This window comes from Netta rufina (genome assembly GCF_964035555.1).
Source record: "Netta rufina genome assembly, chromosome: 1".
NCBI classification, from domain to species: Eukaryota; Metazoa; Chordata; class Aves; order Anseriformes; family Anatidae; genus Netta; species Netta rufina.
The window spans coordinates 169,217,307-169,236,188 of NC_140123.1; the positions used below are offsets into that span (position 1 = coordinate 169,217,307).

Here is an 18,882-nt window from a genome sequence, read left to right on the forward strand (position 1 = left end):
CCTTAAGTTGTTCAGGAAGGAAAATGCTGCTGGCCACGTTTTCCCCAGGGTATTCCATGGTAGCCCTAGCTCAGCGTTGTATAAGGCAGAAGGACTGTGTGCACGAGGGAGAGAATGTCACCATCAGTGGTGTCCAGATGAACTCCACCTCCCCAGGCTCAGGGAAGCGAGGGCTCAGCAGATACAGGAGTGAGAGACATCCCTGGGGTTCCCATATTTACCTGCAGAAATGGACTGAACCTGGACATGCATATCTGTGTATCTGTGGGGCTGGCACTCTGTGGGCTTGCCAAATCTGCTGCACATGCACTGTGCAGCCAGCCAGCACTTGCCTGGGCAACTCAAAGTATTCTGAAAACGTTATCAAAGGGGAAGGAGAATTAAAAGTTTCTGGGATTTCCCAGGTGGCCAACTGCCTGGGTGACTCTCACACCAAGGAGCCGTAATGCCAAACCACATGCATTAGGTGTCTTCTCTTGCACTTTGGGCCTGGAGTATATGCTAAACTGTACATGCACAGAGACCATCGACAGCTGCTGGTCATACAGAAATACCAAGCAAATAACAAAGCTTCTCTAACTAGACTAAACTTCTAGATGGAAAAAATAGAACATGTTCAAGGGTGCTCAAGGTTCTGTTAGTTATTTCCTCCTGCTCCCCTCCAATCCATTAACTTATTCAGAGGTAACCCCACTACAATATAATTAATGTCACAAAGGGACAGAAGCCATCTGATCCTCATTCAAAATGATCAAAACGCTACTGTCAATATGTCATGCCATTTAAAAAGTCTGTCAGCTCATTGTCACTCACAGATTTTCTCAGGAGCCTGAATACTATTAATCACAGTTTTTCAATGCCAAGTATTTCATTTGTGCCAGTTCCTCCCTAGCTCTTGCCAAGGTGGATTTTTGTTACCTCGGGTGTGTTGGAACATAGCCTTTGTGCAACAACTTGTCATCTGAAATCTGAATAAAATCTTCAAGAGTACCTTACCAAAAACACGTGACAGGAATAAAGAAGGAGCTGAAAATTTTTGAACTGGCAAAGTAATTTGTAATAAAATCATTGCTCATTTTCTCACAAAGAAAATATTTGCTGCCCCACATGCATCTCACCCCAGACTGTAATCGCAGAAAGTATTTTGATGACAGGAAATACTGGGAGCTTATATTCTCCTGCATCAGTGCTCTGTGCCACTGAGAAGAGTATTTCAACCCAAAACAGTGTGATGAAGAACCAGTGGGTCTAGAAATGTACTATTTTTGTTCAAAATGCACATGCATGATCATCTGGGACCCGGCAACACTTCTTAGGAATTACTCGCAAGTATGATGGACTATAAAAAACTAAAGGCACAAATTTATGATGCTTTGGGATGTGGAGTTAAAAGTACAGTTAGTCTCTGGGATCTTGCAGAACATGTCACCTACATTATAAATACTTACCAGGCTAAAAAAAAAAAAAAAAAAAAAAAAAAAAGTAAAAAAGTTTAAGGGTTAAGGTCAATGCAGTGAGTCATATAAGGAAAAAAAAAAAAAGCCACAACCCAAAGCCAAGGACCAAGGACATTGCAGATAACCTCAACAAAAATACATAAGTCTAAAAAAAAAAACAGTAAGAAGGTTAAAGGAAATCAGTTAAAGGAAATCTAGAAACAGTGACAAAAGAAATGCCAAATGAAGCCACAGAAACACGTTAAACTCTACCATTTCATTGTCAGGCAAGAAATGCACAATTAAGACACATGGGTGTTTACAAAGACTGTGGTCAGTTCATATTTAGAGATTAATTTTCCTTCCTAATGCTTTCCTTCCACCGCTAAATAAAGAATTTCATTCAGAGTAAGGTTGTTCACATGTTAACTTCTACATTATAAATCTTTGAAAGCCTACAGTCTCTCCATTATATTTACTTTCTCTTCTCTACACAAAATGAATGATTGTTCTAGAAATGCCTCATGATGCTATTTATACTGCACTTGGTTATTACATCTGTGCTCCTTTTGTCTGAGCGAGTAATTTCAAATTTCATTCAAATAGCTTTGCCTTAAAAATATATTTCCTCAATGTAAGCAGAAAGATTTCTCCTATGCAAGTGTGTATTCACATTCATCTTAGAAAGCTGTGCAGGCAAGACATTCTTCTTGTCAACTGTTTCTCTTCTTTCATCACATTAGCACAAATCACAACCACCAAGAAAGAAATAACTTGAAATTAGGAGTAAATACTTCATTCCTATTGTAGAATTTAAAAAAAAAAAAAAAAAGTAGCTGAAACACATCTCACGCAAACAGCAGCTGCATCATTAAGTTGCACAACCGTAATAGTAATGATGGTACTACTTTCTGAAATGGAAATACAAACACGGGAACTGAACTGCAGTTCCCCAGTTTGCAGCACTTATTTTAGAGGGCACTTGCACAGTGCTTCACTTCTCTCTGGAAGTTTTGTTTGGTCTTGGTTTTGTTTGGAAAAGAAGTGGATTTATATACAAACAAAGGGCAGCAGTTACTAAGAGAAAGTAAAGGTCTGCAGGTCTCCTGACTGCAAATATTTTATTATCTTACCATCTTCTGAAGACTAGAGTATATCCCAGCTCAGCAGAGCTCCTACCCCCTTCTTTTTTCTTTTTTTTTTCTTGTCTGTTGTATGTACAATATCATGCCACTTCACTAAGATCAATGAGATTACTTGTTTACACATCATGTGTTCAGTTGTCTCATGTCCTTTTAGAAACAGTTCCTGGAAATGCAGAACCACACTTGTGGTTGAACAACATTTTATTTTTCTCCTTTTTTTTTTAATTTAAAAGCAAAACAAACAAGAAAATGTCATACATCTTGGTAAAAGCTTTACAAAATACAGGGCCATACATCAGTCTCTTTTTCATATCAAGAGCTTCATTGTTGTTTTTTTCCCTGAGGACAGAACTATTGGCAACATTTTAGTTGCACTGCCGATAAAAATAGAAGTAGTAATCAGTAAAAAACATTCCAGCAAAATAAGGATCTGTGGAGCAGCTTGCAAAACCCTGCAGAAGAAAAAATAAAGGAGATTCATGTAAGATCTTCTGTCAGCTCCAATGATACTTGTCTTTTGCCGTGTTCCCATCCGAAAAGGGCTTACCGGTGCGGCTACACGGAAGTAGTATGCACTGTCATACAGCCTAGCCACAGGCAGAGTCCAAATATGCTGACGTCCCTAGATGATAAATGAGAGAGAGAGATTAGATAACCTTATTTCACATTCAGTCGGAGAGAGGGATAGGCTGTGGAAACATTTCATTGATAAATGCGGTGCAAAGTAATTACGATAACAAGACTTGAAAGCTACAGTCGGAGCATTTAAAGACAAAGTGCTGACTTTAAACCTTGCAACTGGGGGTTTGCTCTGATCAGCCCTGCGGAGGAACTGACAGACATCTGGCTCCCAGCAGCTCGCAGCTGGCTCTGAATAACTCTCTCGCTCTCATTTTCCAAGCAAACGCCACTGCAAGTAGAGATTGTCCCTGATGTGCCAGGTGGCCCAAAAGCTTTGAGGTGTAACGGTAGCAAATTGCAATGCTGCTTTTTTTTGAAACAGTGACATTAGCAGTCCTCAGTAGGCAGTGAAAGTTTCTCTGTATATTCTGAAGATATAAGCAGCATTTTTACTCCGTATTTCAAAAACAGCTGCAGGAAAGATTTCATTGTACTTTTGACTGCAGTGACCTGTCATGTACAAATGAAAATTTGTATCTGAAATTTTTATGCTACATTGAATAAAATTCAGTCCTCACCTCTTGTTGACCTAATGATCCATTTTGGTCTGCCCATGATAACTTTATTTCATCAGTTTCTAGTGCCTCCTTCATCTTTCCTTCCTCCCTCCACTTTCTGACACATTCTCTCTGTTGGAGATGGTATGCTCACATGATAAGACTTACATGAGAATTGCTCAGAGTCTAAATGATTGCCATCCTGCCCTTTGGTAAGGAATAAGCCTTCCAGTCCTTAGGAAAATCTTCTTGAAAAGAATTATCCAACCAGGCAGCATTTCTATTCCGAGTCATGTCAAACTTGAATGCTGACTGCTGCTGGAGGCTACTGAGCTTTAGTCTTTTGATGTAGATTTCAGGTTGACACAGGAAATCTCTTTGACCACTTTTGGCAGTAAGCTTGAAGAATACTTCTGCATGAGAAAACTCCCTAGGTCTGACTTAATATTAAAAACTGTTAGAATTACGGCAGACAGGTCAAAACTTGGACAACTTATTTACTGCAGTCTGACAGCTTTGCAGCAGCTGCAGAGAAGCCTGTAACTTTTTGGAAAGACATTTGAAGAGTTTATCAGAAAGTCAACTTAAGGACAAAGGTACCCCAACAGCTCTAATTTGTCAAAGCAGCAAAAAAAGTAATTTAAAAGAATTAAGAACTTATCATGTGTGGTACCATAGATCAGAAATCTAAAGAAGACAGTGAAATGACTTCATTTTCACAAAGGTTTCTCCTACAATGTGTAGGGGAAATGCTACTGTCCTTGCTTCTGCCTTTCCCACTGTTTTAGCCAGAATAAACATTTCCAATCGATGTAGATAAATCCGAGGACCTGGTCACATGAAAGTGTCTTATATTTCCAGAGAATTTGAAAGGCGTTTAAGGTCTTCAACAATTTACTGGGAAAAGTTTGCAAGCTCAGCTTGCCTGGGAAAAGCTAACATGTTTTTACAGCTATTATTCCCATCTAGATGATCAAGAGAATGAAATGAAAATATCTCTTGCTTTTACACGGAAGAACTTTCCCTAGGGAGATTTATTTGTAAACTCCTGTTTGCACAGAAATAAAGGGGAAAACTACTATTGTTTTCAGGGAATTCACGGCCTAAAAATTGTAATTCACTACCCTTAAGACAATAATGGAAAAGTACCATTAAATTTGGAGAAATCCTAAGGCCATGGGTGAAAAATACTCCTATTTCTTGACTCTCTCTAGAGTTACAGCATGTTATAGTGGTGAGTTAGGCTGGAATAGGCTCAAAACTATAATTGTAGAGAGTCACTAGACAGATTTTTATAAATTTCAGTAGAAAACCTACTTTTTCAGGAAGACTGCATCCTAGTTATCTCATTAGGGCCATGCCAAAACTAGCCAGGACTGGTAGACTCAATGCATTATTTCAATTTCTACTGCTTTAACCAAGATCAGAATTTTGCAGCCATTAATTTTATGAGTCAGGTTCTCATGGTGGACCCTAAATGTGCTATTGATAAGGCCAACTTGACTAGTTGTCATCAGCTATCCTCCTTTCCAGACATTGGACATTAAGATCTTCATGGTGTCTCTTTATCATCTCATTCATTCCTTACAATCAGTGGTGTGTAGGACTATCCAGTACAGCTAAATATTATGACAAGTCTTTTCCACCTTCCACATCTCCCTCTACTCCAGAACGCATCCACACAATGTTGCTTGAATCAAGGGATCATGACATTTTTAGCTAGGAGATTCTGAAGCTTTTATGAAAAACAAACAAATTTAATAGAAGGAAACAACATTCTGGAGGGCAAGGAGAGAGGTGAAAGTTAATCACAGATTATTTCAGCACTGTATGGCTTCAGCAGCCAAACCTGTCAGAAAACTGGACACTTTGTCCTATATGCTGTTTTCAAACAGCACAGTACCTTTTATGTAAGAGATGAAAAAACAGCCATGTGGCAGGCAGTATATAAAAATGATCCCCCCAAGCCAGAGTATTGATGAAAATGTATTACCTGTGTGGTTCCTAAGAAATCTTTCCCATTGCTTTGTCTTGAAGAATAGTAGGAGCAATAATTTCCAAATGTAACTTTGCAGAGAAATACAATTAATGGTTCTGTGGTGCTTCAAGAAAAAAGAAAAACAAGGATCTATCCCATTGCTCTTAAATAGAAGAACCATAGATATAATACAATATAAACACAATGAAAAATTCCAAAGACTTGAATTGTGGAGAAAAAAAAAAAAAGCAGAGGAACTTACTTCCCTAGTTAATATGAAGAAACCTGAGACACCAACCTCTAAACTTGTCCCACTCCCTCCCCTGAAAAGAGGAAGCTTTTTTATTTGGAAACCTGGGTGGTCTTTGCAGCTGTTAAGATAAATCTAGAAAATACAGTAAACTTCCTCAAACTTTAAGCACATTCATACTGGCAACTATCATATTTGGCTTTTTGTACAAATGAATGGTCATGACATGCTTGAATTGCACAGCTTACATCATACATAGGCATATCGTGCCTATGCCAGAGGGTACGTGGGCATCTAAACACAACAGCAGACAACCTTATGAAAGATGAACCCACAATAAGCCTTCAGACAGGTACCTATCTATATAAATAGCTCCCATTTGTCACTGTACACATGCAAATATGTCATTAAAAAGAAGTAGAAAAATCCCTTTGTCTGGGAACACATTGATAAATAGAATTTCATTCAGAATTCTTCAATTGCAAAGACCCTGTAGTCATACCTTCTCCAAACTATCCCTAGAGAGCGTCAAGCATTTCCTATCTTCCCAGATGGCTTTTCTGAGAAAAGTATAATACAGATTGAAAATCTCTCTCCCCCTAAACCACAAACCAATATTCAACATAAATTCAGCAACTACTTCAGTGAAACTCTGAGTATGATGTATTAATCCCTATACGGGTGGGTTGTTACACTCAAAAGGCAAATTTTCAGTTGTTGTAGAAAATAAGCAGGCACTTCAGGAGCACTTTGTATTTCCTGTTATCCAAACAAGGAGGATGTTTACAAGGGTAATATGCAAAATGAAAAGACTGGACCTAAAGGCCATACATAACTTCGCAGATCACTGTATTGAAGAGACAGGATTCATGAAGTGTCATCTAGCAGAGTCCTTGGCAGCTATTCTGGTTATCACTGTCTTTTATCAGAGATTAACCCCAAAAGAAATCAGCAAATAATTTGTATTAAAAAAAAAAATAAAAATGAGCCACTATCTTGGAAAATGTATATTATATTTAATTGTACTTACTTGATTTCCAGTGAGATTTCTACATCCACGGGTGTATACTTGTTAACAGGAATAAGATAGCTGTAATTTCCAGACCTGAAAAAGATGATATTAATGCACATAGGATTTAAAGATAGGTAGTTTATCTGTGAAAACATGGAAATTGCATTTAAATTTAAAAAGAAAAAAATATTTAGAGATAGGAAAAATGCATGCACGTGACAGGAAACAACTGTGAGAAGAGACAGCCAGGTAGCCATGCCACATTAATGGTATTCTATTCCAGTTTAATAAAGCATAATAAAAACAATTTACCTACCTGCACTGTGGGTTTTTACAACAGCGACTGTCAATGCGTTGCTGTGTTTCCAAAATCTGTATGGAACTGATAGTTGTATCAATCCCTAAAAATATAAAGAATAATGTTTTCTTCTTGTTTGTTTCAGAAATCTTAAATAAGAGCATAATAAAATTGCAGGTAATACAGTGGCAGCTACTCCCTTGCCTGCCACTACAGGAGTTGCTACAGGTTTAAATTGGCTCTCAGTAAAAAGCCTTTGGTTGATTGCCTTCATTCTGCAGTTACAGGGGAGATAAAATGCTTGTTGGATTCGTGAAGACAAATATGTGGGCACCTAATACTGTAATATTTTCTTCTGAGCAAACATTGAAGGCTGTTTTGATGGCAGTCCAAGTAGGATACAAACATGGCAACATTCATTTTAATGTACTAGAAGCCACACGCATGCAAACAACTATTAATCTGAAAATCAATATCTTTGCTGAGAGAAATAATATGGAATGGAGCTTGCTTCTTATTTTGTGTGCAGAAAAAACACCTAACCCTGATGAATATTATAGTTTCTTCATAAAATTCTGCCATTAACTTCCAAGATTTCCAAGAACTTCTTAGAGTTCTGTAATATTCTACATATAAGAATAACATGAAATATGAATCAAAATAGGCTCATCTAACCAAAATATGTATGCACTTTGATCCTAAGTAAACTGTGGCAATAGGAAGGACTACAAACAGCACTAACAGGCTGATAACAGCACTACTGTACTGATAACTTCCTAAAGCTTACATCCTGAACCTGGAAGAACCTTGCTTCCTGTGATACCTCTGTGCAGTGCAGGTATTCTCTAAGGTGCCTAGTTATGGTGAGCAGAAGAGAATAGCCACAATGACACGGCTCCTCCCTGAGGCAGTTGAGCTCTGTGGAAAGTTAAGTGGCAAAAACCAGTGTGCAAGTAGAGATGCACAGCTTCTGCTTTCACAGGTGGCCTAGGAGTCACTGTGCTGCCCTGCATCCTGCAAAGCTTATTTCCTCTGGATACACCTACAGTATCTGATTAGTGTAGGTGCATAATTAGGCAACATCTCAGACCCCTGTGTTGGGTCTCTTCAGTCTGAATTGTGAAGGTCCAAAAACAGAAGGGGGTGAACTGGTTTAATCCTCTGAGTGGGCCTAGGCTTTAGCCAGACTCCAGCTTTTCCCTCGAGTATCAAGATGCTAATACTTCAAATCTGGCAAAGTGGTGCAGAAAGCACATGGAGGACATGGTTCAGCAGGCCTAACCTGCTGTCTACACTGGACTGGGAATGCTGTTTTTGTGGTTTTGTTCCTCTGTTCTACAAAAACAGTTCCCTGTTCTGCAGAGGAACTTGATTATCAGCTAACCTGAGCTCTGATTATAAAACACCTGTGTGATAGTATGTACTCAGCTTTCACCATGCAAATCTCCACACGTACACTTCATTAACAGATGGAAATTGAGCATGTTCGTCTCAAGGAACTAGCACAGAAGAACATTTCCCTGTGACACAGCATCTCATTAAAACATGCATCATAGCAATGCCGCAAAGGTCCCACTCTGAGGTGTGTATCCACTGTAAAATAATCAGAAGAGGAATGATTGTTCCAAGATCATCCCACTGGCGGCATACCCAGGCAACAAGCAGAACCTGTGTTCTGTTCCTCACATGGCCCTAGGTAACAACATGCTTTACGTGCATGTCTGTTTATGGATGTTTTATCATGTATTGCCTGATCTTTAATCAAACCTTTTTAAACAAACAGAAAAAAGACCAGAGCATCCGCAAAAATATTAAAGATTAGGTATAGTTCTGTTCATACAGAATGAATGCCAGAACATGCCCTGAGAAGACACGTAATCAGCAGCAACCCATCTTCACAGAAAAATAGGAGAAAAAAAAAAAAAAAAAGAAAAAAGAAAAAGAAGAAAAAAAGAAAAAAGAAAAAGAAAACAAAAAGGAAAAAAATAGAAAAAGAAAAAAAAAAGAAAAAGGAAAAGGGAAAAAGGAAAAAGGAAAAAGGAAAAGGGAAAAAGGAAAAAAAAAGAAAAAAAAAGAAAAAAGAAAAAAAAAAGAAAAAAAGGAAAAAGGAAAAAGGAGAAAAAAAAATAAAAAAAATGAAAAAAAAGTTTTTTCAGTTCATAATGGCAATGCACAGTCAACAAAAGGGGAGCCTGAAGTCAAAGTTGAGCCACATCTCAAAGAACCTTCTTTCACCTCCACTAACACAGGTAGTGTCAGGATCCTAAGGCAGAGATGTCCCCCTTCAGCAGCTGATGTTGACCTAGTAGACACTAGGTCAACTGGGCCAAACCCCAAGCACTTCCTTTACACTCTTAACATGCATCTCCTGCACACAAATGCCATGCTCATATGCTTAAGCATTTTACTGTATAAGAGCAGTATTGAGCACCTTGCATAGTTTTAGCTCATGAAGAAAAATGACATTTGTTGTTTTATTGCATCTGAAGCCACGTTTAAGAACTCATGAGAGAGGGCAGCCAGAATGTCTACAAAAATCTAACAAACATATAAGAATAAATTGGAATGACAAGAAAATTACAGTGAACCTCAGGTATTTAGTAGAGTCCTAAACTCTAATTTCCTATAATGACCAGTTATAATTTAAACTTCTCTAAATTCCAGTAACAGAATTGCAAGTCTAAAGGCAGCCTTTCAAAGTTACACAATTATACGTTTCAACAGTTAAAAAAATAATATGGGACTTACAGTCGTTTCCAAGATTAGGTCTTCCATCAGCTATTTTGTCTGGCTTTCTTCCAGGTAACTTGTTACTTTTGTTTCCTATGAGAGAAGGTATATCCAAAAGTCTCCAAGTTAGCCTTGCACAGTTGTAGCAGCAAAATATGAATACAAGTCCATAAGATATGTTAATTATCTCTTGGATGAAGGTATGCATAACCAACAAGAGAAACCTTTAAAATGCAAACCACCTCTACTCAGAAGACTACAGACAAATGATACCTGTAGATAACAAGAAACAAGATTCTGAAATTTTACAGGATATCTAAAACATTTCAAAAAAATAGCCTACTAGAAAAGATTTCATGCCCCACACAGAATATCACCTCTTGTTATAATAGAAAGGCGGGGTGAAAGTCAAGATCCAGCCAAGCACTTCAGCACAACTCTGGTCATAAAGCTACTCTGTCTTATTAGTCAGAAAATGAGTAAGTAGGCATCTGCCATGCACACACAGGCCAGAGGAATAGCTTAGCTTTTTGAATTTGAGATGTAAGACACTGAGGACTGACCCAAGGCACAGTGCTTCAGGCACAGAGGGATGAGTCACCAAACTAAAGAAACTAATGCAGAAATCTAACAACATAATCTCCACATTCACTGTGTCATCTCTGTAATTTCTAACACGGAACTAGGCTGTCAAATATAAGTTGATGGATTTTTTACTCTATTAATTTTCTCAGCACTTGTCTAGAAAAGTGAACTTTAGAGTATCTTTTGAATAATCATCGCACAGTACAACCTGGGGAAAGCAAAAGGCCCTTCAAGCTCACAGGAGATGGTTTAAGGCTCATCTTGTGCTTTTACGTTAATTGACAGCCAAAAACCTGTCTAGAGGAATGTTACCAATAAACTAGCACCAAGAAATGTTTATTTTGCCTAAACTAACTTGCTTCATCAAACACCATTTTATTTGGGGAAAAAAAAATAAAAAATGGGATTGTGTATTTACAGAATACTGAAGTACTCCATTCCCGTGTTTTCCAAAGTAAACATTCTGATTTCAGAACAACTGTTTAGAACAGAATTCATTATTTCATTATATAAAAAAATATTTTACAAAAGTAAGGATCAAAATGCATAATTCCACTGATACTGAAATAAGACAGCTAGGCTGACATTGCTCTTTACTTATTTATTTATTCCATATTTTGGTTTTCCTTTTATTTCGGTATTGGGAAATAAGAAAATCCAGACTTTTCTCATGCTAGTAGGTAACTTAGAGCATGGAACGACATTAATTAACAACTGGAATCCGAGGACCTAGAAGTGAAGTAATACAAAATTTAAAATAATAATAATTAAATAAATGGAGATTTCCATCAGTTTTGAGTTTTGTTATAAATTAGTGATACTGCTGCTAGTTACTCCTTGCATCCATTTTACTTGCTCATCATACAGATCTTCCAGTTCTACCAACTTAGATGGTAACTGTTACATTTAGCAGCCGACTATTGTCCCATTTCTTTACACTGTGATTTGCAGTCACACACACAGAAAAATGGCTTCTGGACACATGGCAATCAGTTATACATCCACAGCAGGTCCTGGGACAGATCTCAGAATGGCTTATTCACTCCCTTATTCTTCCTTTTAATTTACAAAGTAGTTGTCACATCTTCCTTTCTGTCTCTTCCTTTTTTTTTTTTTTTCTTTTAATAGTCTGGATGTGATAACAGTGCACTGACTGTTCCCTAACATTTTGCATTTTCATTAACAGAGAACCATTCTGTAGGAAAACCTACATCCAATTGTAAAGGCATAAGATTGTTCACTGAAATAATGATGTTCTCCCTGTAGATGAAATGCTTCAGCTATGCAAGTGTTTGCAAGTATACTTACTACATATTTTAATTTACTAAACATTTAATACTATGATTCTTGGTTTAGCAGATGATGGAAGAACAGTGTTAAATGGGTATCAGAAATTTGTACAAAAACTAGAACAAAGACAGATTCACTTCACTAAGATTTCGTCTGTTTAAACTGAATCAGTAACCAGTATAGAAATTTATTTTTCCTTGTTTCTGTACTCTTCACAGTATTGCTATTTTCATTGTCCCATAAGCCAATGCAAGGCCCAGATGCTGAAAGATATTCACACTCTTCATTCCCACTGAAGTCAATAGGAGTTAAAAACTCTAAATCCTTCAGAAATTCCAGTTCTTATGACAAATAGAGCATGAAGAAAAACAGCTATATTAAGATAGACTACATAAAAATGTGCTGAATTTTTGCTTAATAAAATTTGTCTTCCTAATGAATGCTTTTGTTTCTTCTCGAACACTCCTGGTAGGGCGATGGTTGGACCACATTATCTTGAAGGTCTTTTCCAACCTTAATGATTCTATGATAACAGTCTTTTCCTCAACAAATTTGAGATGCAAAGGATCTACAACAGGTGCACTCAGTAGTGGTCTGCACCTGCACCAGTATGGCAGAACAATAGACGGTCTGTCAAAAATGCACTCATAAATTAGCATGTAATTCAAACAGGTTTAGCTTTCCATGAATCAGACTAATCAGCTGATCCTAAAATGCCCGCTTTTTGTCTTGATTATTCCCCATACTTAGTGTTCAGCTTTTTCTTTCAAAAACATTTTCCTTTTCATTTACCTTGGCTACAGCTACATTAAGCAGCTTGTTGGATTTCCTTCTGTTTGGATTTTGTATTGACATTGTTACCTTCTGTCTGGGGACACACTCAGCTTCATTAAACTTGTGCAGATCTGAAATCTTTCAGTAGCTTGTGTACTGTGTTGATTTTTCACTCTTGGATCCACACTTAATGCTATTTGGAGCATAAGACCTTGGGAATGTAATGCTTTGTGTTTGTTCTTATCTTCTCCTTCCACCTAATATCAAAAGCAGCCAGCTGGGGATAGAATGTTTTCATATTTCATTTTCAGCTGTCTACAGTTCCCTCATTTGTAAATGAGATTAACGTCTTTTTAATTAATCAACACTCTTTCAGGTTTCAGACCAATACAAATCACTTAGATATATGACCTCCTGAAAGCACTGTACTGAGCTCTATCTGCCACGGGGCTTACTGCAGCATTAATCACACGAATCACAAGGACCACTAACATGCAGCCCGTCCGCAGACAACAGCACTTTGCAGTATAAAGAACAGCCAGTGAGTGAACCCCACTGAACCAGTTCATGTGACAAGAGTTTCACAGCAATTGGCAATGCCTGCCCTTGTAGAAATTCGTACTTCAGAGGCTGAACTGTGTCCATCCCCAATTTCACCTTTACTTGTCAACTGTGGTTGATGCAAGAATTGTTCTCAAGGACAAGAAAGGAAGAGTATGAATGTTGGATTTAGTAACACTAGCACTTGCTTCTAGACATCAACAGTATTAAGGTCTAGAATTGAGGAATACTGACTGCAAAAACTTGTATGTACCCTCATGTATAAACTCTCTCTTATAAATGTTATAAAAATTGTAAACAATATACCTACTCATATATTACACACACATCATATTGCAGACAATATCTGAAAGAGAATTCATTAAAGTAATTTGTTTCATAGAGCTCTGCTTTCAAATAACAGTTCTCTACTCAAAAGCCCTGCCTGAATGAGCAGTTATAACTAAGCTTTATGTCTTCCAGTAGCTGAATTTCTGTCTCTGCCCACAGAAAAGATACAGTATCACCACAGTGTGACACTAGTAAGTGTTTTGGTTTTTGTTTTAAATATGTTCATCCACCCTCTGCTATGCCCAATCAATTCCTAGCCGATTGAAACCAAAGGATAATTAAAGGGATTAGTGACTTTCTGGTTCACATCAAATCATTTACCATAAATAGCTATCAAGAACAGTGACACCTAACAAAACATTTTAGGACCCAGAACTCCTGGAAGTAACCAGGCCAGATTTTTCAAAAACATACTGACAGGAGTGATGAGTAGTTATATCAACAGTTCTGAAATGCTGTGGACTAGGCATTATCTTACAAAGCTAACTACCTTAAAAGATGCTTGCTCCTTTCTCCACACTCTTCATAGAGTCTTTATTCAAATAACAAATAGAAATTCACATTTCAACTTACGTTTCTCTTCTGCATCAGTTTTCTCATAGATTAGGTGTTTGAAGTTTGGTTGATAAATTGGACAACAATAGACCTTGTCACAAGGCAAAATGTTACAGAAATTCACTTCAGGAATCCTGCTGTTGGGTTGCGTGCTCTGAGAAATTGTGTTTTCCTGCAATGCTGAAGAAAAAAAAAAAAAGACATAATTCTCACCAGTGCTGTGTATCTATTAGCATTTTATAATAGCATAGAAATTGAAAGCTTGCTACATGTATGCAAACTAGCAGAGATACAGTACCTGCTGTAGTGGTAGAGGGAAAGATTACAACAGAACTTGTGGAAGCGCTGATGAAGAAAAGCAAAAACAACTTATTAAGAAACAGACTTCACAGCTGTAGACCAAAACAGATTGGTCCACAGTCTAATATTGATATTAATTCAAATACTTGCCTGGAAATAGGATGTTTTTCAAAATGTCTGTCATGAAGGCTAAGCACATAAAGGGTCGATATTGTCAAAGCACTGTAGAAAGAGAATTATTCTGTAGATTTACATCCATCTCTTAAGTTACATAGTACTAATGACACCCTGACAACACTTTGTCCAAATACAGTAATGTAAAAGTTAATTATCTGATCACTCCCCATTTAGTGGGAAAAATTCTGACTGAATTTAATATTATTTAGATGAGGTACTTTCATACAGCTAAATTCAACTTAAAATATGATCAATTATTTCATTGCAAATAGAATCACAATGCCAGTTCAAAGTATTCAGTTCTTGGAGAGACTGTGAGCCACAGGTTTGGGGACTAGAAACGGAAAATGGCAATCTCAAAGTCCCAAGCGTAATTTCCTTCCTATGAGTCTAATGCCACACGTTCAACTTTTAGAGTGACAGTACTGCCCACCACAATGGGGAAAAGTTCAGTTTCTTTTCACAGAACAGAATCACTCTGTACTTCAGAAGTTGAACTTAGGCACAGAACAATTGTATAAGAAATCATGAGTCCAGCTTTACAGGTGTAGTATGAGCTGCTGAGTGCACTTGAGGTACACCATAGATTTTGACATAGGCAGGGGTTAGTTGTACATGTGCCACATGTATATCTCACTTTTCTAAAACTATTTCAACTTTGCAATATTACCAGGCATATTCACTATTCATTTTAATATATTTTGTCCTTTGAATAGGAAGTGTGAGAGGAAAAAAAAAAAAGAAAAAGAAAAAGAAAAAGAAAAAGAAAAAGAAAAAGAAAAAGAAAAAGAAAAAGAAAAAGAAAAAGAAAAAAAGAAAAAGAAAAAAAGAAAAAGAAAAAGAAAAAGAAAAAGAAAAAGAAAAAAAGAAAAAGAAAAAGAAAAAGAAAAAGAAAAAGAAAAAGAAAAAGAAAAAGAAAAAGAAAAAGAAAAAGAAAAAGAAAAAAAGAAAAAGAAAAAGAAAAAGAAAAAGAAAAAGAAAAAGAAAAAGAAAAAGAAAAAGAAAAAGAAAAAGAAAAAGAAAAAGAAAAAGAAAAAGAAAAAGAAAAAGAAAAAGAAAAAGAAAAAGAAATCTCACTCATCTTTCTGATAATTTAAAAAAGGAAAGGAGAAACAAGGCAACTTTTGATAATTAGTTGTTACCATAGTGCCATAATAGCAACCAAAGCTATTATAGTCACCCGGAAAATATTCCTGGAACAAGACTTTTTCCTCTTTGACAAACAAACCTAGAAAAAAAAACACAAACATTTGGTCAAATTAAGTGGCATATGCCTAAGGTACGACTAGTAGATTAAGAAGTACTACACTAGTCAGACTTAAAGTTAATCTTTTTTCTTTCAGAGGAACCATACACATCATTTTTATACAGAGGTCAACTTCCAAAGAGAAAAACTTAAGTAATGGCAGGCTCCCTAAAATTGTAAGAGTGCTGCACATTGTTGAGAGTCTGGTGACAAAAATATTACACAGGAAGAAAGGATGGATAAAAATAACAGCTCCTCTCTTTCCTTTTTCATACTCTTTGAGTATTTTAAAATCATATGAAGAACTCTGTAAGCAATGGCCACATCTGAAAGATGAGCACCTTTCATTATATGTTTAGACCATAATAAACCAAGTGTTGGTGTTCATACAGAAGAAAGGCACTTTTCAAACAAGCGGAATGATCTTAGATCATGGAGCATTTGATTGTCCTTATAGAACAAAGAACATTCAACCTGTTATTTTCTCTTGCTCTTTGCACTGGCAAAAGCAAGGTAGGCAAACGTGCATCGAATCACCTTAAAGAACCCGGGAAGACTGTCCTGAAAAAGGCCAGCAGATATTCCTAACTCATTCAGTCCCTGTTAAAAGGGTTCTTTTCCTTCTATACAAGAATATGGGCAAGAGGTATTCATCCAGGAATAACAAGGACATCCTATTCATGTCTTAACCACCTAAAAGACAGTATTAACCAATACAAAAGGGAAGATGCAAACAGCAAACCACAGAGACAGACTCCACCAAGAAACTAAGCTGAGGAAGAGCTACCACTGTGTGTATTTCTGAACTGAACTTCCAAACTTACATTTCTATGTAAGGCTGCACTGCACCACATGAGCAAAGTAACTGGCTCAACAATTCCTTCCTGATGGCCTCCTCGGCACACCATTACATGGTATGGATCTGCCCCATACACACAATGTATAGAGAGAAAGTAGAAGTGTCTCATACATATTTTCTATTTCAGTTCAGGGAGCTTTTAAGCTTCTAGCATTATAGTAACTAATTCTACCTAAGGAATTTTTTTATATTTCTGGAAGCATGAAAACTTTCACCTATATTTCAGCACTTACAAAAACTCTCTCATAAGCATATTTCACATATTTAGTTTCACTCACCTTGCTGGATTTTAGCTGGGCTGATTTTCTCGATGGCAAAAGACTGGTGGCTCGACTACACCTGCTGTAAGAGAGAAGATCTCCCTGACATTCAAATGCTTCAGTAAGTAATAAATGAAAAAGAGATTTTTCAATAGGGTGTTAATGTAATTTGCTTTTGCAACTGTACCATTTAAAAAGAGAAAGACAAAAGAGTTATCAGATTCATTTTCAAGAACAAAGGCCTCCAGTTAACTCATTCAGGTCAATGCTATTACATGCTACATTTCATTTCAAAGAAAGCTTGGGAAATGGTTTAGAAATAGGAAATGCCCATCACTTCCACTGAAGTACTAATGAAGATTCTTTATTGCCAAAGAAGCTCTGCAGTTTTCTCTTAGCATTAATTTCCAGGCTGCAGGGCTGTAACTGGGCATAATCTAGACTTGATTTATGAAACTGAAGTAACTACAGAAATGACTGCAATTTAACAGCCGTTTCACATGTTACTGTTGTCAGTGACTTAAAAAAAAAAAAAAAAAAAAAGCATTTTGCATTTTTTGCACAATTTTAATGCTGGAAATGAACTGAACTCAATTGTCAAGTAAAATCAGTTTTCATTTCTACCACAGACACCATTTCATTAATTTCTGTGACAACTATCAGAGAACGTTCCAGGCAGAGATACCTGACTGTGCTCCCTCCGCTGATTGTGGACTTTACACTGCTTATCCCTTTCAGCCTGGCCAGTTTTCTATTCCACTGTTCCAGTTCTTCTATTCTGACTTCAAGGTTGTTGGTTAGTTTGCAAAGCTGTTTTACCGCACCTACATTCTCCATAAAGATCTGATCCTGAGAAGGAAAACAATGACAGAAGCAGATACAGTACATTAATCAATCAGATGCAACAAGCAGTAATGCGTACAGAATTCACCTATGGAAGGACACGCTGAATATTTAAAATGCTAACACAAGTTAACTCACGGTAAATGGGAGGTCACTTTGGCTATAAAATCCCTTGGCTAGATTGTAAAATTGCTTGTGTTCAATTTGCAGTAAATTGAAAATGAGGATTTGCAGAAAAAGAAATGAACAAGCTAAAGGGCTTTGTAGACCAAGAATTTAAACTGCATTTTGAACTTATACTGTGCTGAATTTTGAACATTAAAGATGTCACAGCAAGCATCTACTATTTGATTTGTAGTGTTGCAGTTGTTACGTTGATTTCAAAACCCCCTATCAAAATGTATCTCCAACTATTTACCTACAGGATAGACTAACCTGGCTGAAACAAGCCAGAATTGCTATCTATGTCCCACACATAACTTGAGCTATACAGGAACATCCTTGGTACATCCATCCAGGTAATAAGGATTTTACCCATTTCTGAGCCAAAAATAGTTACTGACCCACTGCAGGAACATGGTAACAGCATGCTTTCATTGCTGTGCTTGGAAGAACAGCTTTCTCATCATACTAACAAAAAACACACTTCAGCTATTGGATGCTACCTTGCATGAAGCTGTTACTGGCATTTAATGTTGCTGAACAGCCCAGCCTATTCAAATCATGGACAACTACAACAAAAGCAGCTTTGCCATTCTCCTTGTAAATACCACACATGCCTTTCTTTTAAAGGTGACTACCTTCCACAGAAACGGACAGCACTTTATATAAAGAGAACCAGACCACATGTACTGGTGGTAGGTTGCAAACTTCTCTACCGCCAGAAGATCAATGTTCTGTTTACTAAGGAGTGACTTCAAAATAACCACGTGTGCCTACAACCATGAAATCAATTATATGGTCACTCATCCTCATATCAGTGGTATGTAGCAGCCACCCTTTTCATTCTTGTCAAATCAGGTGCGAATCTCTTCTAGGTGACTTCAGGTAAATGAGAAAATGGCTCACCTGGAAA

General features: G+C 37.1%; 1 protein-coding gene across 1 annotated transcript in view; it reads right to left on the reverse strand.

The window, feature by feature from the left end:
* Positions 1–2,946: 2,946 nt before the first annotated feature.
* MYRFL (myelin regulatory factor like) overlaps positions 2,947–18,882 on the reverse strand; it is a gene marked incomplete at both ends in the record, with an annotated part of 44,006 nt that continues 28,070 nt past the window's right edge. The window contains 12 exons of the mRNA XM_084306072.1: positions 2,947–3,033; positions 3,129–3,203; positions 5,753–5,861; positions 7,018–7,092; positions 7,316–7,400; positions 10,046–10,120; positions 14,141–14,302; positions 14,421–14,467; positions 14,573–14,644; positions 15,742–15,827; positions 16,983–17,046; positions 17,650–17,813. Of these exons, the coding sequence (XP_084162198.1) occupies positions 2,947–3,033; positions 3,129–3,203; positions 5,753–5,861; positions 7,018–7,092; positions 7,316–7,400; positions 10,046–10,120; positions 14,141–14,302; positions 14,421–14,467; positions 14,573–14,644; positions 15,742–15,827; positions 16,983–17,046; positions 17,650–17,813 (1,101 nt within the window). The remainder of the gene's footprint in view (positions 3,034–3,128; positions 3,204–5,752; positions 5,862–7,017; positions 7,093–7,315; positions 7,401–10,045; positions 10,121–14,140; positions 14,303–14,420; positions 14,468–14,572; positions 14,645–15,741; positions 15,828–16,982; positions 17,047–17,649; positions 17,814–18,882) is intronic.